Source organism: Equus caballus, chromosome 7 (genome assembly GCF_041296265.1).
Source record: "Equus caballus isolate H_3958 breed thoroughbred chromosome 7, TB-T2T, whole genome shotgun sequence".
Taxonomy (NCBI): Eukaryota; Metazoa; Chordata; class Mammalia; order Perissodactyla; family Equidae; genus Equus; species Equus caballus.
In genome coordinates this window covers 37,692,085-37,712,238 of record NC_091690.1, presented here as the reverse complement: position 1 = coordinate 37,712,238, position 20,154 = coordinate 37,692,085, and the positions used below count along the sequence as shown (strand labels likewise).

The window sequence follows — 20,154 nt, the reverse complement described above, 5'->3', positions numbered from 1 at the left end:
GGAAGAACCAGTAGTATTCACTGTGGCTGTCTGAAAAGCCTTGGGGTTTAAAGGGTCCAATTCTTGCCTTCCTCCTGAGTGATATGGAGACGGTGGCTGTGTGTTTTTTTGTGATAAAGAAGTCACACTGTTCTGGGCTGTTGAGGACTTGTAAAATGCATGGTGGGAGTCAAGTGTAATCATCTATGTGGGAAATGATTTGAAACATGTGAAGCACTCTGTAAACGGCTTTAAATGATCGCTTAAGAACTTTAAATTCTTCTTTAAAATACTCTACTGAGCTGGGACTTGTATGCTGGGATCCTAATCTCAGTAGTTAAGACATTCTTTTAAATTGTGAGCATGTCATTCATTTAAGGGCACCTAGAGGACTAGGGTAGAATGCAGCTTGAGATTTGGCAAATTCCAAACATAGAAAGGAGATTTGAGCACAAAATTGCAATTTTGTTCTATGCCATATTTACTCTAAGATGGTACTCTTAGGAAGTTTTTAAAACCAAAAGGCATCCTGGGTCCACTGGATCCTGTAGCTGTGAGGTGCTGACATGTCCAAACATGTATTTTAGATCTGTTTAAATGATCATTGCTACAAAAAGTTTTCCCCCTTAGCAGATTGGAGCCTACAGAATAGGTAAGAAATTAGTCTGTTCTGTTAAAAGAACCAAATTCAGGGGATGTTGGTTTCCATTTATATCTCAGAATCTGAGTTTTACTTTCATTTTTCTCATTTTCTCAGTTGCTTAGTTGTACCTGGGGAAATTGCCAGATTCCTTCTCCTTGCTGTCTCTCTCCACACTGGGAAATAAAATTGTGTATTTTTTTTTTTAGTCTTTATATTTTATAAGACACTTTTGGGTTCAGTTCAAGTCACCGATGATTTATTGAACACCTACTATATATTAGGCTTAGGCAGTTTCACACATCCTTAATTTAATCCTTACTGCAAAGCAGGTAGAGAATCCTAGAGAACGAACGAGAGAATGCTCCCTGTCACTGGTCTCTGAGACCTGTCTCACGTGCTTTCACGTACCGAGGCCCAAGGCTGCTGGAGACAAGGCGCAGCTGGGAGGCATTCCAGCGCAGGGCACATTCATTTAAATATTTCCTCTTGCAGGCCATTTGCTCAATGTTTAGGGTGGGAGATTTGAACTGTTCTAAGGAAAGAGAGAGAACACTGAGCTGCAGGACCCAGGGGGCAGTTCTGCTTTCTGGCTCAGGTCCTGGAACGGAAGAGCCTCTCTGGGTTTCCCTGAACACCTGGAATTGATTTGGGTTTTGCTCTGACTTCGAAACATTTGCTGAGGCGGAGGATGGTGGAGGGGGTAGGAAAGAAATAAATCCAGTGATTAAAAATAGCTTTTGCATGTCAGGTGCCTGAACGGATTTGGGAACATGCCTGCAATCCCTTTTGTCTGGCAGGTCTATGGTCGGTGCTGCCGAATTACAACTGCTTTCATTTGTCTTTCCTGCTCCCCTACCATGTAATGGTCAAGGGCTCATTGGAACCATGTGTGAGCCTGGTGAGTCACCAGGTCCTCAGGACTTCAGTGGTAATAATGTGTTAAAACTCCTTTTGGGGGATGGGGCAGGGGGTGGATGAAGGGTAGAAGGGAGAGGACTGAAGTCACTTCCTACAGATGTTCAGTGCGCTCAGCCCTCGGCAGGCTTCTTTCCCAGGCCTGGCTTCAGGACGCAGGCCGGCTTCCCGGTGCCATTTGGAGCATGCCTTGCCTCTCAGAGGGCCACCTCCTTTGTCCCGGGGCAGCTTCCCTCTGAGAAGAGGCGTCTACCTCCGAGTTGGCACGTTGTCCCCAAGCAGTGTGCATTCCCCAGTGGCACTGTGCCTTGGCAGCAGAACCAAGATGCTGTAATTGGAGACTGGCTTGCATTTTTGGTCAGTCAGGTCACTGGGGATTTTCTGTGCAGCTTCTTCCTCCCGTCATTGGAGTAGTTTTTTATTGGCTGGTGACGTCGAGGGGGTTGGATATTAAGAGAAAGGCAGAGGCCCAGTTGTATGTTTCTCTGACTGATAGGAGTCTGCTTTAGGGCTCATGGTGTCCCGTTCTTTGGTGCAGCACTGGACCGTTTGGTTGGGATGGGTGGCCCAACAAGGGCACGGAGCCATTTCTTGCTTAGTTCTTGCTGGAGCCAGGAGTCCTGCTTGTCCCTCATTGTTCTGTCACATCATTAGGTTTATGAAAGTGGAGCCAAGGGGCTGAGGAGAGTCACTTATTTCCCTTCTTTGCATAAACCTCAGCCAGAAGCTTTGTGGATTGTACTAGCTCCCTCAGCTAGAAGTCCTGCTGCCAGGTTTCTAGGGCCTCTAACAGGATTTGGAATCAGGAGTTTAGGAGAAAGAGGACCCTTCCGACTCCCTTCATCCCTGGTTCCATTCCAGCCTTCCGTGAATGAGAGACAGGGCAATAGACAGCTGTTGAGAGTCCCTTTCACATTCTTCTGAGATATTAGCATCTTCATTGAGTAAGTCTTCCTCCAGACCAATAACGACTTTCCAGGGACAGTCAGTTTCAGAGTCAGAGTATCAGTCACTGGCCGTGGCTACTCTTCTATGAAGGCGTCTTCTCTCCTACTTGTTCTAGGCAGTTTGACAACTGCCCTTTGGGTGCTGGCCGGAACCCGCAGCCTTTCTTTGCACACTTCGAGGTACAGTTGTAGGTCCGTGAGGACGGGACAATGAGGAAGAAATATCCCTGTAGCCTTCTGCTTGTCGGCCGTGGGAGTCCCAGGGACTGGCTCGCCATCCTGGTTTGAAATCCTCCCGCTCTGATCCAACGGCATCACTTTCCAGATCGTGAGAGTGTCGCATTCAGAGAAGCTGTGTGGTTTAAGTGGGCCAATAAATGAACTGTAGGCCTAGATTTAAGCACCACGGAAAGTAATCTGAAGCCTTTTCTTTTTCCATGAATTTCTCCGTCTCCTGTAAGCTTTCGTATTATGATCCTCCTTTATCTCAAAAATATCCTCGTGACAATAAAATAATTTATGGGTGAAATGACATGTTGCCTGGGACGAGCTTTACAGTTTTCAGTGTGTCGGGGAAGAGAGGAAGTAAAAACTGGCAGTGTTGATAGATTTTGAGTAGGAATTCATTATGCTATTCTCTCTACTTTGGGGTATGTTTGAAAATTGCCATAATAAAAAATTTAAAACTCTGTGAGGGATATAGACACTACCCATTAACAGACTTCTTTTTAGCAATGCATCGATTAAGTGACTGCTAAGTGACAGTGTGATTACATTAGTGGCAAAACTGAGATAAGAACCCATAGATTTTGACCAACAAGCCAAGGCAAGCCCAGTTCATGTCCCCCTGTGTCTTTTTTCCTTGTCTTCAGAATCCTATTTTTCCATTTGGGATAGTTGCTTTTTTCTCCTTCCCATATGAACCAGAAGGTTTCTTTTTGGTTTCCTTTCACTTTAAGAAACATTTCAATAAGACTTTACGTAACTGATTAACCTTATATTTGTGCACAGTTGCCCATCAGGGTGACTCAGGGGTGAACACAGACAGCGAAGGAAGCCAGGTTGTCATTTAACCCGTGTCACTTTGTGTGAAAGGAAGGAAGCCTCACTACCCTTGGTCCCAAGAAAAGATTGCAGTCGGTTCTGTAAATGGCTTTTAATTATGTCTTTATGGGGCTAGCCATATAAAATTCTGTATTTCCTCGATCCAGGAAAGGTTTTAAATTTTTAGGTATTTCCTCAAATGAATCTCATTTCCAGACTAAGAAATAAAAGTCCCGTTTCTTTCCCTCAGCTGTAGAAATTTTAGTTTTCTTGGATCTCCGATTCCTGTTTGTAGCAGCAGTGGAATAGAGTTGAAAGATCAGGTTCTGGTCCTGGCTGGGCCCTCCCAGCCCTGTGACTTTAGCTAAGCTCTTGATCCCTCAGAGTCCTGGTTTCCTTATCGGTAGAATGGGGATCCTGTAATGCCTTCCCAGCCCCTGGGAAATTCATGATGTCAGGATATTATGGAATAGTATATGTGAAGCGTCTTGGCGGACTGTAAAGTGGTTTCAGAGGTAAGGCATATTATTTATTCCTGGTGTTTCTGTCATGCTGCTCTTGGTTGGGACAGACCCCACCACACCGGTCTAGTGTCATCGTGGTAATCCGCTAGAGTTTGGCCAGTCTAATGGTCGCACAAGACTGGGCGTGTACCTTGGTTTTCTGCTTCTTGGCTATATCGCTCCTTGCCTAACCTTCAGGTCCCAGATGCTCCAGTCTCTTCTGTCATTTATTTGAGAGTGGTGAGAGGGGGAACATCGCCTGTCAATAAGGCCATAGGTCTTGATCTTCTCCAAGAACAAACACCACTCCAGGCCGAGCTTCTATGTAACATTGTTGATATCAGCCATTCAGTTTCAAACAACTTAAAAGAATGGTATAAAAAGTCACATGAAACGTCTTTGATGGCGTCTTGGACACCAAGCAGCCCTTAACTTCGAGTTACATATAAGTGCATTGAAACCCTTGTTCTGCATTTGACTTAAAACATCCATGGGGTGTATAAACTTTTGTTCAGAGTTGGGCCACAATGGAAAATGAGCAGATGTTTCCCTACATTCAAAATGCCGCTGGCTCTTTATGCCCCTGATGATTCAAGGCAAGCTACCTGCTCATTTCCACCTCCACACTGTGCAATCCTGGGGAGATGGAGATTGGGACTGTTATTTATTGACTATCTTCCGCACAATTCTCCTCTCAGAAACTCACGGAGATTCTTATAAATATTAACTCAGATTTAGGGTCCTGAGGAATAATCAGTGGGTAAGAAATCTAATATATTTGTGTTTTCAGTTTCTAGTGCACTGTGTTTAGAGTCTCCACTCTATTAGCATAGTATGTCTCCAGGTCAGGTTCTCAGCATTTTGAGACAAATGCGTTATTTGAGTTTAAGAGATTGCAATTACAATTTTTAACACAACGGGAATTTTAGTCCTTGGCCATAAAATACAATTAGTTAATTTCTATGGAGGCATTGATTAATTTCTAGATGCTCTTCCTAAAATTAGAAATATTTGGTACCTAATGCAAAAGCGTTATAGTAGGTAATGAGATAAAGTATGTTAAGAGTTACAGAGACGCCTGCTTGGGCTAAACCACATCTGATTCTCCACCTGTGTAATGATTTCACTAGTGTCATTGATCTGTATAATTAACAGAACTGCTATGCTGATAAACTAGCAACATAGAGAATTTTTGCTTTCGTATTTACACGATGAGTTTAACATTTTGTATTAATATCCACTTTTGAATGTGATTATTCATCATTTAAATACAATGCATTCCCTACTGAGAAAGACAGTTCTGGCTAATTGTTCCCTCGTTTATAGAGGCGGTTTGATTTTTTTTTTTAACCAAAATTCCACACTTTATAAACATGGTTAAGGCTCTGACTTCCCTGTCTGCATCCTTTGTGTCTGAAGGCAATCATACGGCTTCTCCTGAGTTCATCAGTCCAAATGCAGGGGTCTCAAGTGTGGGGGCTTGGCTTTCACCAGCTGGGCTATGAGCACTGAGTCCTCACCGGGGCAGAGGAAGGGGCAGCCCCGGACACTGTGCAGCTGCAGCTGACAGGGTGTGGACCAGGCTTTTGGAGATGGCACTGAGGTGGACAGGCAAAATAATCCCAGCTGCTTGCCTTGGAGAGAACAAGTGAGAACCTGGAAATGCCGGCTCCCTGACAGGAAGCAGAAACCAGAGTGGGGAGCTGTCAGCCCAGCGGTCCTGTCCAGCCCATCCTGCCGGAGTATGTGGAGTTATAGGAAGCAGACTCCAGGAAGCCTCTTTCTCAGACTTTCGGCTGTCGTCCTTGGCCTTCACATCACCCTGGCATCAGACTGCCCAAACTTTCCTGTTTAGAAGATGCCTGGCCCTCCTAGCCAATCTTCTCCTTCAGTTCCAGTGTGCAGCAGAACCACTGCTTGCCCGCTTGGCCTGGCCTGAATTTCTCATATGTGTTGTCCTGGCTAATTTCTGCCATCAGTAAAGTCTTTTTCATTGAGTCATACATCTAATGGAGGGAACAAACACACTAAACAAAACCCACACAGTTCAAGGTCATGAATTTGTGTTGGATGGGAATGAAGGGAAGGAAAGTTGATTCAAATTCGGAAAACATTTAATTTGTTGATTGACTCCTGTGTTTCGCTCTGAACTGGTAGCTGAGGATGCCTCAGCTGTCTCAGTATTGCTTTCAGAAGCAATGCTCTCGGATTCAATAAAGAGTCCCTTTCTCTCAAGTAAACCTGACTTCTGCTTTAAGAGGAGACATTTCTGGACCTGCCACTTAGCTGTTCTTGAACGTGTAGAGTGGGGACGAAGGGGGAGCATCCATGTCCTTCTTAGTGACTCATTTGATTACTCCATTGTTTGAAGGGCTAGATGTTATGTAATCAACATTTTATCCCCTCCCCTCATTTTCCCCCCTAACAATCTGGGATTTTCCATCATTTTGTCAACCTTCCTGGAGGCATGTTGATTTTTCCACTAGATTTTTTTGGGCATGTCCCAGGGCAACCCAAACTCTCCACTCCCTAGAGCTGCAGACTCCCCCTCCGTGGTGGGCCTGGGAGAGCAGCTGCGATGAATCCTCCCGTCCTCCAGGGCGGGGGGCCGGACTCTCAGCAGTTTCCTGACAGCATCTCTCAAAGCAAACCGGAGGGAAAGTGCTGTCTGCCCTTCTTTCTTGCAATGCAGTTTCCATTTATTTTGACATTCAGAGGCAATATATTTGCTCCTTTTCCCAGAGGTCACCAATTGTCCTCTTTCCCCTTTGATATTTCCATTTTATTCAGCCAATAACACATTATGACTGTCCAGGGAATTTCTTAACTAGCCAGAGTGTAGAGCTGGTTAGTTGAGAAATTTCTACAGTAGCCATGCCTGGAACACAGCCGTTTCATAAGTCAGTTTCATATGATACACTGAAGATTCATGGTGAGGAAGAAGGCTTCTGGAAATTACTACAGTAAAGTGTGTCACTGCCCAACGGTCACAGGAAGGCTAGTAGGAATTCTTAGGTCATTTCTTTGCTCACTAGGTTTTTGTGAGAAGTGCCTGAGGCGAATTCAGAGGGTGTTTAACTTGAGCCATGTGTATGTATCTGTGTTTTGAACCTGTCTGCAAGTACCAGAGGGATTGGACCTAGCAGAGAGAAAGATACGCGTGGGCAGAGTAAAGGACGGCACATTTGCGAATCTGCATCCTTTCATCTTCACCACCTACGTGAATCACATTTTATAGATATTACCTCCTGTATGCCCTTCAAATTTGTCCACTCGTGTTATCTGCATTGCCGCCTTCCTCGTCAAAGCCGCTATCATCTCTCACTGCAGTTAATGCAGTAACATCTTAACAAGTCTTCTCATATCCATTCATAGTTTCTTCCGAAACTATTCTTTACAGAGCAGCTAGGGTGGTCTTTTTTTTTCCCGTGTTTTTTTTTTTTTTATTGTGGTAAAATAAACATAGCATAAACTTTACTGTCTTCAGCATTTTTGAGCGTACAGTTCAGTGGTAGTAAACACATTCATAATGCTGTACAGCCATCCATCTCCAGCAATCTTCATCTGAGCTGAAACTGTCTACCCATTAAACAGCAGCGCCCCTTTCCCTTCTTCCCTCCAGGCCCTGGCACCCAACATTTTACTTTGTTTCTATGGATTTGAGTATTCTAAGTACCTTATATAATTTGTTTTTTTTGTGACTGGCTTATTTCACTTAGCATAATGTGCAGGTTCATCCATGTTGTAGTGTATGTCAGGATTTCCTTCCTTTTTAAGGCTGAATAATCTTCTATTGTATGTATTTTGTGTATCTGTTTATCTGTTGATGGACACTTGGGTTGCCTCCACATTTTAGCTGTTGTGAATACTCCTCCTATGAACATGAGTATACAAATAGCTCTTTGAGACTGTGCCTTCAACTCTTTTGGGTATATGGAGAACTAAAACTCAACAATAAAAAACCAAACAACTCTATTAAAAAATGAGCAAAAGGCTTGAATAGACATTTCTCCAAAGAAGATATACAGATGGCCAATAAGCACAAGGAAAGATGCTCAACCTCAGTAATCATTAGGGAAATGCAGATCAAAACTACTACCCAAAAACCAGAAAATAGCAAGTGTTGGCAAGGATGTGGAATCCTTGTACACTGTTGGTGGGACTATAAAATCATGCAGCCACTTGGAGGAAAACAGTATGGTAGTTCCTTGAAAAATTAAAAATAGAATTACCATAAGGTGATCTCAAAACAAAATGTCATGTCATTCCTCTGTGTAAAGCTCTCAATGACTTTCTATTTTACTTAGGATAAAATTATAAATTCCTTAATGTTCTTCCTACTTACCTCTTCAACCTTGTCTCAGGGAACTGTCCTCCTGATCACTCTGCTCCCGCTGCTTTGATCTTTTTGATGCTAAAACATGGCAAGTCCACCCCCCATCCCCTGCCCCCATCTCATGACCTTCATGCTATTCCCCTTAGCTAGGACCATGGTCTTCTAACTTCAGTGATCATCAGGATCATCAGGTGTTAAAAACACAGACTTCTGGGCTCCACCACCCCAGAGGTCTGGAGGGGGGCCAAAAATTTGCATTTCTCATGATTTCCAGGTGATGCTGATGCAGCTGGTCTGGGGACCACACTTTGAGAACCACTGGTCTAGAATAATTTTCCTTTTTTAAACTCCTCTGCATCTGGTAGATCTCAGGTCAAACATCTCTCTTCTCCTAAGAGAGGCCTTCCCTGATTCCTCCAGACTTACAGGAATTCCTGTTGTATGTTAACATTTCATCTTCTCCTTCTCCTTTGAAGCCCTTATTGACATTGTATTTGAAGGTTTAACTGTGTAAATAGTTTTTTAATGACTGAATCTCCTGCCAGAATCTGATATCCAACTCCATGGGGGTAGGGATCATTTCTGTCCTGTTCACTGCTGTTTCTCTAAATCCTTGCACATATCAAGAGCCAAATAATTATTTGTTGAATGGGTGGATATTATTTTCTTTTCATAGGTAAGTGGGAGTATGTAGTAACATTAATACTCTCAGTAAGCGTGAAGGATAAGTAGTGAGGGTGAGTTAGTAGATACATACAGAAAGAGTGAACATATTTTGTTTGCCAGGGATGCAGAACATTCTAGGCAGCAATCAGCTTTTTTTTAAAAGGGCCTAGCACACTGTGGAAAGCCCCCCAGATTTTACCTGCCTTGGTGAGGATGCTAGTACAATTATCTCTCAGATTGCCTTCTTTAGACCATCCATGCCCTGTTATGTGTTATGGGTGGTTAATTACCATTTAGTTTTTTTTTAATTGAGATATAATTGACATATAACATTATATTAGTTTCAGGTGTACAGCATAATGATTGATATCTGTGTATATTTCTAAGTGATTACCACAATAAGTCTTGCTAACATTCGTTACCTGTTTGGTTTTTATTATTCATATGCTATTTTTTCCTTACAGATATGGAATGTGCAGATGTCCCACTATTAACTCCAAGCAGCAAAGAAATGATGTCTCAAGCATTGAAAGCTACTTTCAGTGGTTTCTCTAAAGAGCAGCAACGACTGGGAATTCCAAAAGGTATGTTTTGTAGTTGGAAAAAGAGAGGATGGGATCCCACTTTTAGGTAAGGTCAGTTTTTCTCATCTGTAAGGTCAGATGGATGCTGTTACCAACTACGCCTCAGTCAGCCCACTTCACGTGGTGGTTGTAGTCAACTGCCGGAACAGTCATGGACACATGCTAATGCTTCTCCATGTCCCAGGTTTGTCACTAACATCTTGATCTTAGGGCACTGCTTCCCAAACTTGTTTACACATTAGATTCAAGATCTTCAAAAAATTCCACAGCTCAGGCCGTATCTCAGACCAGTGAAATCACAATTGCTGGTAGCATCAGTATTTTTGAAGCTTTTCAAGTGATTCTAAAGTAGAGACAAGTTTGGAAAACACTTGGAGTCATCCAGGGCCACCATTGGGTGATCAGTGAGTCTCATTTCCTGGAATTTACTGATTGCTCTTTTCTTTTCCATGTACGTTGGTGAAATGTGTTTATACTTGGGTGTACCCATCTGAAAGGGTTTATTCAGGAGTGCAAGGGGACTAGAGATGTCAGAAAGGAGAAATGACTGCAGAACGATTAAGCCTTTGCCAAGCAACATTTCCTGAACAATTGAGAGTAGAAAGAACACTGTTCTATTGAGTAAGAGTCCTATTGAGTAAGAGTAATGCTGTCTTTAGACCAGGCCAGTTTTACTGCTACGTGAGATGCTTCCAGGGCCGTCAGACCCATGCCTTAGATAGAGTCTGTGAATGCGTCTGTACACCTTTTCCCATGTATACTACTTTACCACAAACCTCAGCTGACAGCAGTGCCCAACATCCTTTTAGGATCACAAGGCAGAATAAAGTGAATTCTGACCACTGGGTTGTCCACATCTCATAAAGTGATCTGGGAGGTTGATGGGATAACCTTGAGAGCAAGCGTGATGTGGGCACCACAGCCTGCCGTCATCTGAGCTCTTTGTGTCATTGGCTGGTGTAGCCATGTTAAACCTTGGGCCATGCATGAAGATTATGTATGGTCTGTTCTACAGTGCTACCAAACGCAGAGCCTGTGATATATGTACTTTCCCGGCTATCTGGGTGTGTTACAGCAACCTAGTAATGTTGTTACTACTAAGTACCATTTGAATGACTATTACTAAATGCTATAATTATTACTAACCATAATTAGCAAAGATAAAAATAATTAAGAATAATAGTCTCAAGTATATTATAACAGTTAAGAGCAGGGAGACGAGTGCAATCTACAGAACACACTTGACTTTGTTATTATTGCTATTAAATAAGTCATTTGTTCCCTGTCCTGGGCTTTAAAAAACATCTCATGGAAAAAGGCAGTGAGAGAGAAGATTCATGGAATCCATAGAATGGAATTCATAGGAAATACTCGTGTGTTACTTTTTCGCTGGTGATGGTGATTTCCTGGCAGGCGAGATAGAGAAGGTGGGGATGTTGAATGTGGGGAGGAGGGTTATGGAAGGAGCCCCGCCACATGAGTTTACAGGTGGTGCTTCCTAATTCTGTGAATCCGAGAACATCGTCAGCTGAGTTCAGGTCCTTTTGTGTCCTCTCTCAGGCTTGGGTAAGAGTGGAAAGCCTGACCTGCCACATTCTCATTTGATGTCTTCCCTCAGACCCCCGGCAGTGGACAGAAACCCACGTTCGGGACTGGGTGATGTGGGCTGTGAACGAGTTCAGCCTGAAGGGTGTGGACTTCCAGAAGTTCTGTATGAATGGAGCAGCCCTCTGTGCACTGGGGAAAGACTGCTTTCTTGAGCTGGCCCCGGACTTCGTTGGGGACATCTTGTGGGAACATCTGGAGATCCTGCAGAAAGGTAACTGTGGGGACAGAGTGAGGTGGACGCTGTGTGGGGTTGCTGTGAGAGTAGGTAGAGGAATATAACCCATGGTGGGACATGGATGCTGTTACCTCTGGGTGTCCTCTCACGGCAGGTATGGTCTACAGAGATGTGTCATGCAGGGCCTGGCAGACAGCAGGTGCTCAAAAATGCTAGTGTCTTTTCTTTCTATGTATTGGAGGTTCATATTTTATCTTTAGCAAGATTGCACCCCTGAAGCTTCTTGGTATCCAAAATTCTGATCCCAACTCTATCCCAGACTCATGCACTATTTGAACAGCAATGCCCACAGCCAGCTCCAGGATTTTTCTTTTTGCAATCTTAAAACACATTGCCTTCATCTATGGCAGTGTGATACCTGGCCACATTCACATGAAAGCTTAGTTTCTCAGAGCTTCTTAATAAGCCAGGCTTCTCTGCCTACTAACTGGACTGGAATTGTAGTAGTGCAGTGTACCTTTTTCGTCTGGAGCAGAATCTGGGGTTATGTCAGGACGCTGGGTTGCAACCTTGTAATGACATGGCCTCCCCTACCAGCCTCTTCCAACCTTTTTGGACCAAGTGACTCATGCACCACAGTCCTGGCTGAGGATAGAAACAGCAGCAGGCGGCAAACTTGGGTGTTTTGCGCTTATTTTTCTGAATTTCTTCTTAAAATAAATTGCAGTTACCAGCAGTCAGCAGTGCCCTCCAGCTGACTGTAAGCCTAGAAGCCTGTTGCCCTCTCTGACCCAGGCCCACCCTTTCCCTGTGGTCACCAGCTCCAGCCCTTGGCGCAGACGCTGGGGGCAGGGAGCAGAGCTCAGGATTAGCACTTTTATCCATATAATACCTTTCTTTGTTTAAGGATATTTTCCTTCTGCAATGCTCAAGGGAGACCCAAATTAGATTCCTCTGGGTACAGGAGTGTTATCTTTTTTCCTTCTCTTCAGCTTCTGCTGAAAAATAAATAAATAAACACAGTCGAGAACTAGGTGATCTCGCCGTGACTGCCGTTGCCGAGGACTGCCGGGCAGCTGAGCAGGCTTCCCCGAAGCACTAGTATGTTCTCCATGTATCTGCACAAACGCCCACCCGTACGTGTTGACGTGAGCGGCCTGTTTATAGAGGAAAAAGCAGGGCAGGCTCATAACAGATCTGATGTAACCGTCGGCTTTTAAACACAACAGTGGCTTCTAGCCGACCACGTAACCCAAATGTATTCTACTAATGTACTGTGTCCCCCTGTTTATCACCATGGTGCAGCGAGGTGGTCCGGAGTGCCTAGGCCTGCCTCCGATCATAGTTACAATTAATATCTATATAGCATCTCCTGGTTTCCAAAGTACTTTAAAGTACATTTTCTCTTTGGATTCTCAGAACAACCCTGGGAGATGGGAAGGGCGCGTACTGTGAGTATCCTCATCTGTAGAATGAAGACAGGTTAGGTGGTTTTCTCAATATCACTCATTTCCATAAACCTAGGTCTTTTCAATTGAACTTCCTGTCTTGTGTTCTTTGTATAGTAATATGGACTCATGGGAGAGCTTCTGGGCCCCTGAGACAGGTTTGGCCTACCTTCCCACAAAGGAATAATTTAGGAGAATTAGGAAATAATTGAGTATGTTTGAGAACATAATTGTTTGAGAACAAAAGTCTTGTCTTCCCACCCATTTTCTTTTGCGAGAGACAGTGAGAATCTTTTGTCTCCAGATCCTTGAAGAGCCGAGCGAGATGTCGTATCGAGGCTACAGCTTTTGTTCTGTAATTAAACTAAAGCAACACAGCACCAAAAGAACATAGCTGTTCAGGGTGGGGTGCAAGGCCAAATGTACAGGGGATGTTTTAATCTGATAAGCAGCTGAAACAAAGTTTAATCGTTGTATCTCAATTGGGAACTGTTTTTTCTGTGCAGGCGCAAACTTGTTTTCCCATCAGTCTCTGCTCCCAACGAGCTATCAAATACCTGAGGAAAAACCCAGACCAACACTCTCTTTTTTATGTCTGATTCTTATAGTGAAATATGATCAGACTACTCCATGCAGTGGCCAGAGGCCACACCTTTTGATTCCAGGGTAATTAGAGGAGCCTCTAGCCCTTGCCAGTTCAGTGGAGAGAGAGCCTTTCCATGCTTAGTTTCCTCCCTCCGCATCCTTCCTGATGCCTAGGGAAGCCGGCACCTGGGCAGCAATTCGATTATACTGCTCTTCTCTCTCTTTGCATGAGCCCTGTCGTATTTCACCAGGCACCTTACCAACGTCCTGCTTCCTATCTGGGCCTGAACTTGAAATTTCAGGGCAATGGAAAAAACACAAAACAAAACCCAGACATCTATTAGAAGAAATGGAGGCTATAAAATTTACCTGCTTAAAGGTTTAATATATTTCTGAAAAGTTTTGGAACTGATCAGTTTGAGCTTGGGGACTGAGTTTGGAAACTTCCCAAGATGTCTTCAAGCCTTTGATGCTAATGTGGTACACACACACATCAGAATGAGGGTGGAAATGCCTTCCCAACCCTTAGAGATTACTCACTGATGCTCTTTCCAAGATATTAAATTCCATTTTGCAGCTACTGAAATAATAAACTTAGCTATACTTTTGTGATCTCATCTCTAGACTGGGCCCTAGACAGAGTAGACTCAGTTAATGAACATACAGACTCTTAGAAGAGGGGCTGAGATCATTGCGGTGCTGGGCTCCAAGATCCTTTTGGGCCAGGCCTTACTTGCTCTTTGACCTCTGTTTCGTTTCCTACCCTGTCTGTTGCAGAAGATGTCAAACCATATCCAGTTAATGGAGTCAACCCCACCTATCCAGAATCCCGTTATACCTCGGATTACTTCATTAGTAAGTTCATCTTCCTCTCTCCTTTCCTCGTTGTGCTCGTTATAATGGGAACTTAGGAAAAGATTCCTGTCCTGGTTGATCTTGGGCTCTTTCATGGTAATTCTACAAAAAATAATATTTTCTTAAGTGTAGACTCTTTATTATTTATTTTGTTGTTCCCACAAAGCACAAGGCTTCAACCTATTTGCATGTTTTATTAACCTCCAAGCTGCTACACACTAGGATCTCTCTCCTATATCTTCAGCATGAAAATCACATAGAGAGAGACCACATCTTGACCTGTAACCTTTGATCTTGCTTGATCTGTGCCCTGTGGCGGCCCTCAGAGGTTTGGGTTAGGCATTTGGTCTCGGCCTTTGGTCTTTCCCTTTTACTATTAGATATGATGGCATTCCTCTGAAATCCTTCCTCAGGAGTGTGCTGTGCAGCTGTAAGAGCCGTTATAGAAAATGAAGCCTTCCCCACTCTGGCATGTGATACGTAACCACACTGGAGAGGTGGCTGGAGGAAGAGAGTTAGTGTAGGGCTGTTCTCATCTAATGGCCTTGTAGGCCTTGCTTTCAAAGGAGTCTTAAGCAGGTTTGTTTTCATTTGATCTCTTTATTATAATTTTTATTCTGACAACAATAGTATTGACTACTATGTAGCAAGGGCTTAGTGTGTGCCAGAAATGTTGGTAGGCATTTTACATATATACTCTCATTTGATCTTCATCACAACACTGAGGAAGATTGCAATCATCCCCATTTTAGAGATGAGCAAATTGAGTCAGAAAAGGGAAGTATCTTGTCAAGGGCCATAGCTATTAAGTAGTGCAGCAAGGTTAAAAACCCAACCCTTCTGACTTAGAATATTTTCCTTTTATTCTCTTAGGTAGTCAGCTTGTCTCACATGCGGGGCTGTTGAAAATGGTGAAGAACTGCCTGTTTTAGATACAAATCTCTCCTCTCTCCAATTGCTAACCTGCTCTGCTTCCAGGCTATGGGATCGAGCACGCTCAGTGCGTTCCTCCGTCGGAGTTCTCAGAGCCCAGTTTCATCACAGAGTCCTACCAGACGCTCCATCCTATCAGCTCGGAGGAACTCCTCTCCCTCAAGTATGAGAACGACTACCCCTCAGTCATCCTCCGGGACCCTCTGCAGACAGACACCTTGCAGACAGACTACTTCGCCATCAAACAAGAAGTTGTAACCCCAGACAACATGTGCATGGGGAGGACCAGTCGTGGTAGGTCAGATTTCTTCTCTAGAAGCTCTTGAATTTCCAAAAATTACCTAACTTTGTGAGTTTTTCACCCCCCCTCCTTTTTTTTTTTTCCTCACTATTGGCCCCGTACACTTCTGAATTTCAACCTTTCTATCTTAGAATATCTAGATCTAAGAACTTTCCATCATGGAATTTTAGCCAAGTCCATCATGATGACAGAGACCATGGGTCCCTGGTAAAATTGAAATCTGGCAGGATGACCAATGAAATTTCCTATTTGGGTAAAATATTTTATCAAATAATTACTAGTCAAATGTGGTTGTTTTTTAAGGTATGTTTTATTTTCTTTGAGAAGATTTTGTTTAGGGAGGACACAATCAAATAAAAGAGGTTCAGGTGGCCCTCCTGAAAAGCCCTTAGGTTCACATGTGTCCTGATGTTCCTCCCGGAGTATTCTTGGGTCAGACTGAAAATCCTGCTTGGTATCTGAGTGACCTCTGCTTTCCGGCCTGGGCTCTCCAGCCTCCTGTGACTTCTTTGGTTTGGGAAGATACAAGATGGTTAACCAGCAGTTTATTTGGAACCAGTCATCAGCACTGTGGTGAAAGTGTGTATTTAGCTAGAGGACCAGGGAAAGAGGTGGCCAGAAGCTTCCAAAAGAAGGTATTCTTGTTGACGTGACTATTATGACAATGATAAAATATTCACTGACAATGAAGTAAATGTTTCAGAATAGAGCTGGCTGACTTTATAAAGCAAAAAAGGTTAAATACACCCAATTTTTAAGATCAGGAGGTAAACACTGAGAGGCGCAGCCTGCCTAGTAAAGTGTCCAGATTGTTTTGTTTCTGAGAAAAGTGCAGTCGATCGTAAGGAAGGATTTGTTCATCCACTGAGACCTAGGTGATGTCTAAAAAGTTGAAAAAGATGATCTTTCCGATGGATACACCGGAAAGAATTACAGACAGGAAGAGGAACAGGAGAAAGCCCATCTGGGGTGCTCCCAGGGCTTTGGTCCCAGAAGTCAGGCTTGGCTGGCCTCGGAGCGATTTCTGCCCAGTGATGACCCTGCCACCTCGCTGAGGCTCTGAGAGGGGAGCCCAAAGGCGTCTTTACTTTGAAGGCTCATCCTGTAGACATCACGGGCCATACACATTGTCATCTTCTTTGAGTGTTCAGGCTCCGGCTTCCTCCCAGCAGGCCTTAGGATAACCAGCAGGCCCTGCGTAGGGAAAGTCCCTAGCACAATCTGAACCTATAATCTTCCTTCTTAGGGCCCCAGGGTGTTTGTGTTTCAGACTGAAGGGTGGGACCAGTTTTGCCTTCCCCTTTCTGACTCTTATTTTTGGATGCATGTCTATTTAAATACGTACACACATGTGTATGTGTATCTTTTTTCTCAGGCAGGTCAAAGCAGTAGAACAGCTTTCTTTCTCATGAGGCTTTCTGTACATACATGCGAGGAGGCTGAGTCTGTGGCTTGGGGCTCAGCCATATTGTAACTGTTGGTAGATCTGCTGTCACGTTGTGTTTAAAATGCGTCTGGCTTTGCATTTGTGTAATTGTTCCTTCTCCCTCTTCTTCTCTTGGTTCTTGGTTTTGGTCCTTACCATCCCTCTGACCCCAAATTAATGACTGTGGACCCTATAGTGACCCGTTCAAAGGGACATGTGGTATTTCTCTCTGGCCTCATTCTCCCTCCCTCACACCAAGCTTGAGACCACGCAAACTTGAGGGGCAGACTGTTTTCTTCACGGCTGGTTTTTGCACGTTAGAAGTGCTCAACAGGACATATTCCAAGGGCTGACTGAGTGGGACATGGTGTGATTGGTCTAGACTGAAAGCATTCCTGTTAGCTGATTACTATTAATAATAATCTTAGTATTCGTATGCTGCATCGCAGTATACAGAGTGCTCCTCTGTCCCTCTTCTTTGGGCTCTGAGAACTGTCCTTGTGCTGGTTGGTTGCTGTGGGGCTGCCCCATCCACTGTTTTGAGTGCTCTGAGGTCTGTTTGGTGGAGTCAGATAGCTTTGGAAGGACCTTGCTGAGATGTTTCTCAGAAAAGCTGGCCAGTGGATGTCTTAGAGGACACGCGCTTCCCTGCATGAACACAGTAGCATAACTGAGTGCCTAATCCAGTTGGATGCAACCCACTTTTGGAGACAATACCCGTAAACGAAGGTTCCCAGCTCCAGGATTGTGAAATAGAACTAAAATGAAAGCAGCCTACTGCTATAAACCACAACTCTCAACAGAGTTTCATTTGGCTCATGTTTGAGTGGCTGCCAGAGAGTGGTTATGGCCTAGTTTAGTGCCCTTGCTTATTGGGACTCCTTGAAAACACAACTTTCTTGCTCGTGGAAATTTCAGTCTCCATGCCCTCCAGATATAAAAATGACTAATAGAGATAGGATCATTTTGTATATAATATGTATAAGTATATAAATACTGCCCAGTTATTGGTGACTTGGCGGGGTGTTCTTCATGAAAATATAAATTCTCTTTCTTCGGCATTTGTGTGTTTGTTTCACAGAGAAATTGAATGAGCTTCCAGATGGGTGGCTAATATGAGCAAACACCTTTTTATGAGATGCCACAAAATCTCCTGTTCTGTTAAAAAGAGGCTGTTGCATCCTGGTGGTGGGCTGTTTTCCTGAGTCATTTAATGTGAATTTCTGGAAGGGGCACTTCGTTCATTTTTAATAATAATAATGAAGAGTTGCAAATGTGACAGTGGACTGGATAGGCAGGGCTGATGACTCCATGAAGCTCTTCAGTTTGCCTTCTGGAGGTTACCCTCCTTTGAATAGATGAAGGGAGGAAGGAATGAGACAGAGCAGAGCAGAAAGAACTCCCTTTCTGATAAGCAGTGCTGGAGGGGATGAGAGGCTCAGGAAATCTACAGCAGTGGATTGTACAAAAATTACATACTTAGCTGAATACATTTTATCTGGAATATTGTTTTTTTTTTTAATTTTGAGAGCCACATATTTTCTTTCCTGATTACTGTATTTTGAATTTCGGTTTGGGTACCTGTTCATATTTGCATTTCATTGTTTTAACCAGTCCCCACCATTATAAAGGGGAGAATATACCAGAAACACACTAATATTAGGTTGTATAGGCCAACCTTATTCTGGATTTAAAATTTGTAGTAGATCAGCCGCCCCTGAACAATTGAGAGCTGACATAGCTAGTTCTACGCACACATTTTTCACATCCTTCTCGTCTCTTGACCTGTGCACAATTGAGGTGGCCATTTAGTCTCCCATGATTAATTTAGATTGCCTGGAAAGCATCTGAAAGTAAAACATAGAAAATATTCCTGTGAGCCTTTTCAGCTCTTAGATGCATTTATTTTCCTCCCAAAAGTTTTTTGTTAGCCTCCTTTTTAATGGCATTTTTGCCAATGGAAATTTCTCTAGGAGCTATTATGCAATCATAGCAGCTGTTTATAACCTGGTTTGGGAAATTAATGAACTTGCATGATCTTGTGGTCAGTTAAGAATGCCTTAAGCAACTCACAGAGTAAAGGATTTCTGATACTGCTATGGACCTTAACTCTTGAGTCAACTCCTTTGTTTTTATTGCCCACACTTCCCCAGTGAAGTATAAATTTCAAGTACAAAGTTGTACTTGGAGAGGATAAAGAATATGGATTTCTGTTTAGAAGAGTGATGTATTTTTTTTTTTAAATCTCTTGGAAAAAGCACCTTATAACTTCCTTCTCTATTTGAGAAGGCATAGAGGCAGTACATATATTTCATTTTTAAATAGTATTTGGGAAAAAAATGCTAAAAAATAACTCTTTAATTCCAAGGTCAAGGAAGGTCAATCTGCTTAGTCTAATGGAATCTTTTTTTCTTATGACCAAAATACTTTGCCAGATTTTGAAATCATCTCATTGGCTTGAATCGGAATAGGGAATTGAGCGTGACACTGCTCTGATTTCTTCATTGTTTCGCTTGATCTAATACGTCAGCCAGACGTCCCATAATAACATGAACGATTCTTGGCTTTTACATTTCTGGCTGTAGAATTTTTGAGGTCCCAAACACTGCCGTCTGTCTCTGGCAGATGTGAGCGGCATTTGACTCTGACTGTTTGTTCTCGGAGCTGTGAAACAGGACAGTGCGGTGGCAGTGGAATCTCAGACTGTGATCCAGCGCAGCCCCCTTCCCCACTGTGAACCCGTGACCTTTGGAGCTCCCTTCCCACTGCCCTCTCCCCTCTTCTGCGCCTCCTGAGGACCTGATTAGCAATCTGTCCTGGCTAAGAGGGTTTTTACAGTTGTCTTTTCCCAATCCCTCCTCCCCTGCCCTCTTCCTACCTCCTCCTTTACCTCCAGGTAAACTCGGGGGCCAGGACTCTTTTGAGAGCATAGAGAGCTACGATAGTTGTGATCGCCTCACCCAGTCCTGGAGCAGCCAGTCATCTTTCAACAGCCTGCAGCGTGTTCCCTCCTATGACAGCTTCGACTCAGAGGACTATCCAGCCGCCCTGCCCAACCACAAGCCCAAGGGCACCTTCAAGGACTATGTGCGTGACCGTGCTGACCTCAACAAGGACAAGCCTGTCATTCCTGCTGCTGCCCTGGCTGGCTACACAGGTAGGCGCCCTGCCCCTACCTCCGCAGCCTCTGTGTGTGTGTTGTTGTG

At 43.7% G+C, this 20,154-nt stretch overlaps 1 protein-coding gene across 8 annotated transcripts in view; it reads left to right on the top strand.

Moving 5' to 3' along the window:
• The window catches only part of ETS1 (ETS proto-oncogene 1, transcription factor), a 125,180-nt gene that overhangs the window by 83,188 nt on the left and 21,838 nt on the right, over positions 1–20,154 (top strand). For 5 of the 8 annotated variants that reach the window (XM_023645121.2, XM_070272941.1, XM_070272942.1 and 2 more), the window contains 5 exons: positions 9,498–9,617; positions 11,236–11,436; positions 14,211–14,288; positions 15,267–15,515; positions 19,845–20,105. In XM_023645121.2, coding sequence (XP_023500889.1) covers positions 9,498–9,617; positions 11,236–11,436; positions 14,211–14,288; positions 15,267–15,515; positions 19,845–20,105 — 909 coding nt within the window. The remainder of the gene's footprint in view (positions 1–9,497; positions 9,618–11,235; positions 11,437–14,210; positions 14,289–15,266; positions 15,516–19,844; positions 20,106–20,154) is intronic. The other 3 variants (XM_023645122.2, XM_070272943.1, XM_005611706.4) reach the window with 1 other exon arrangement.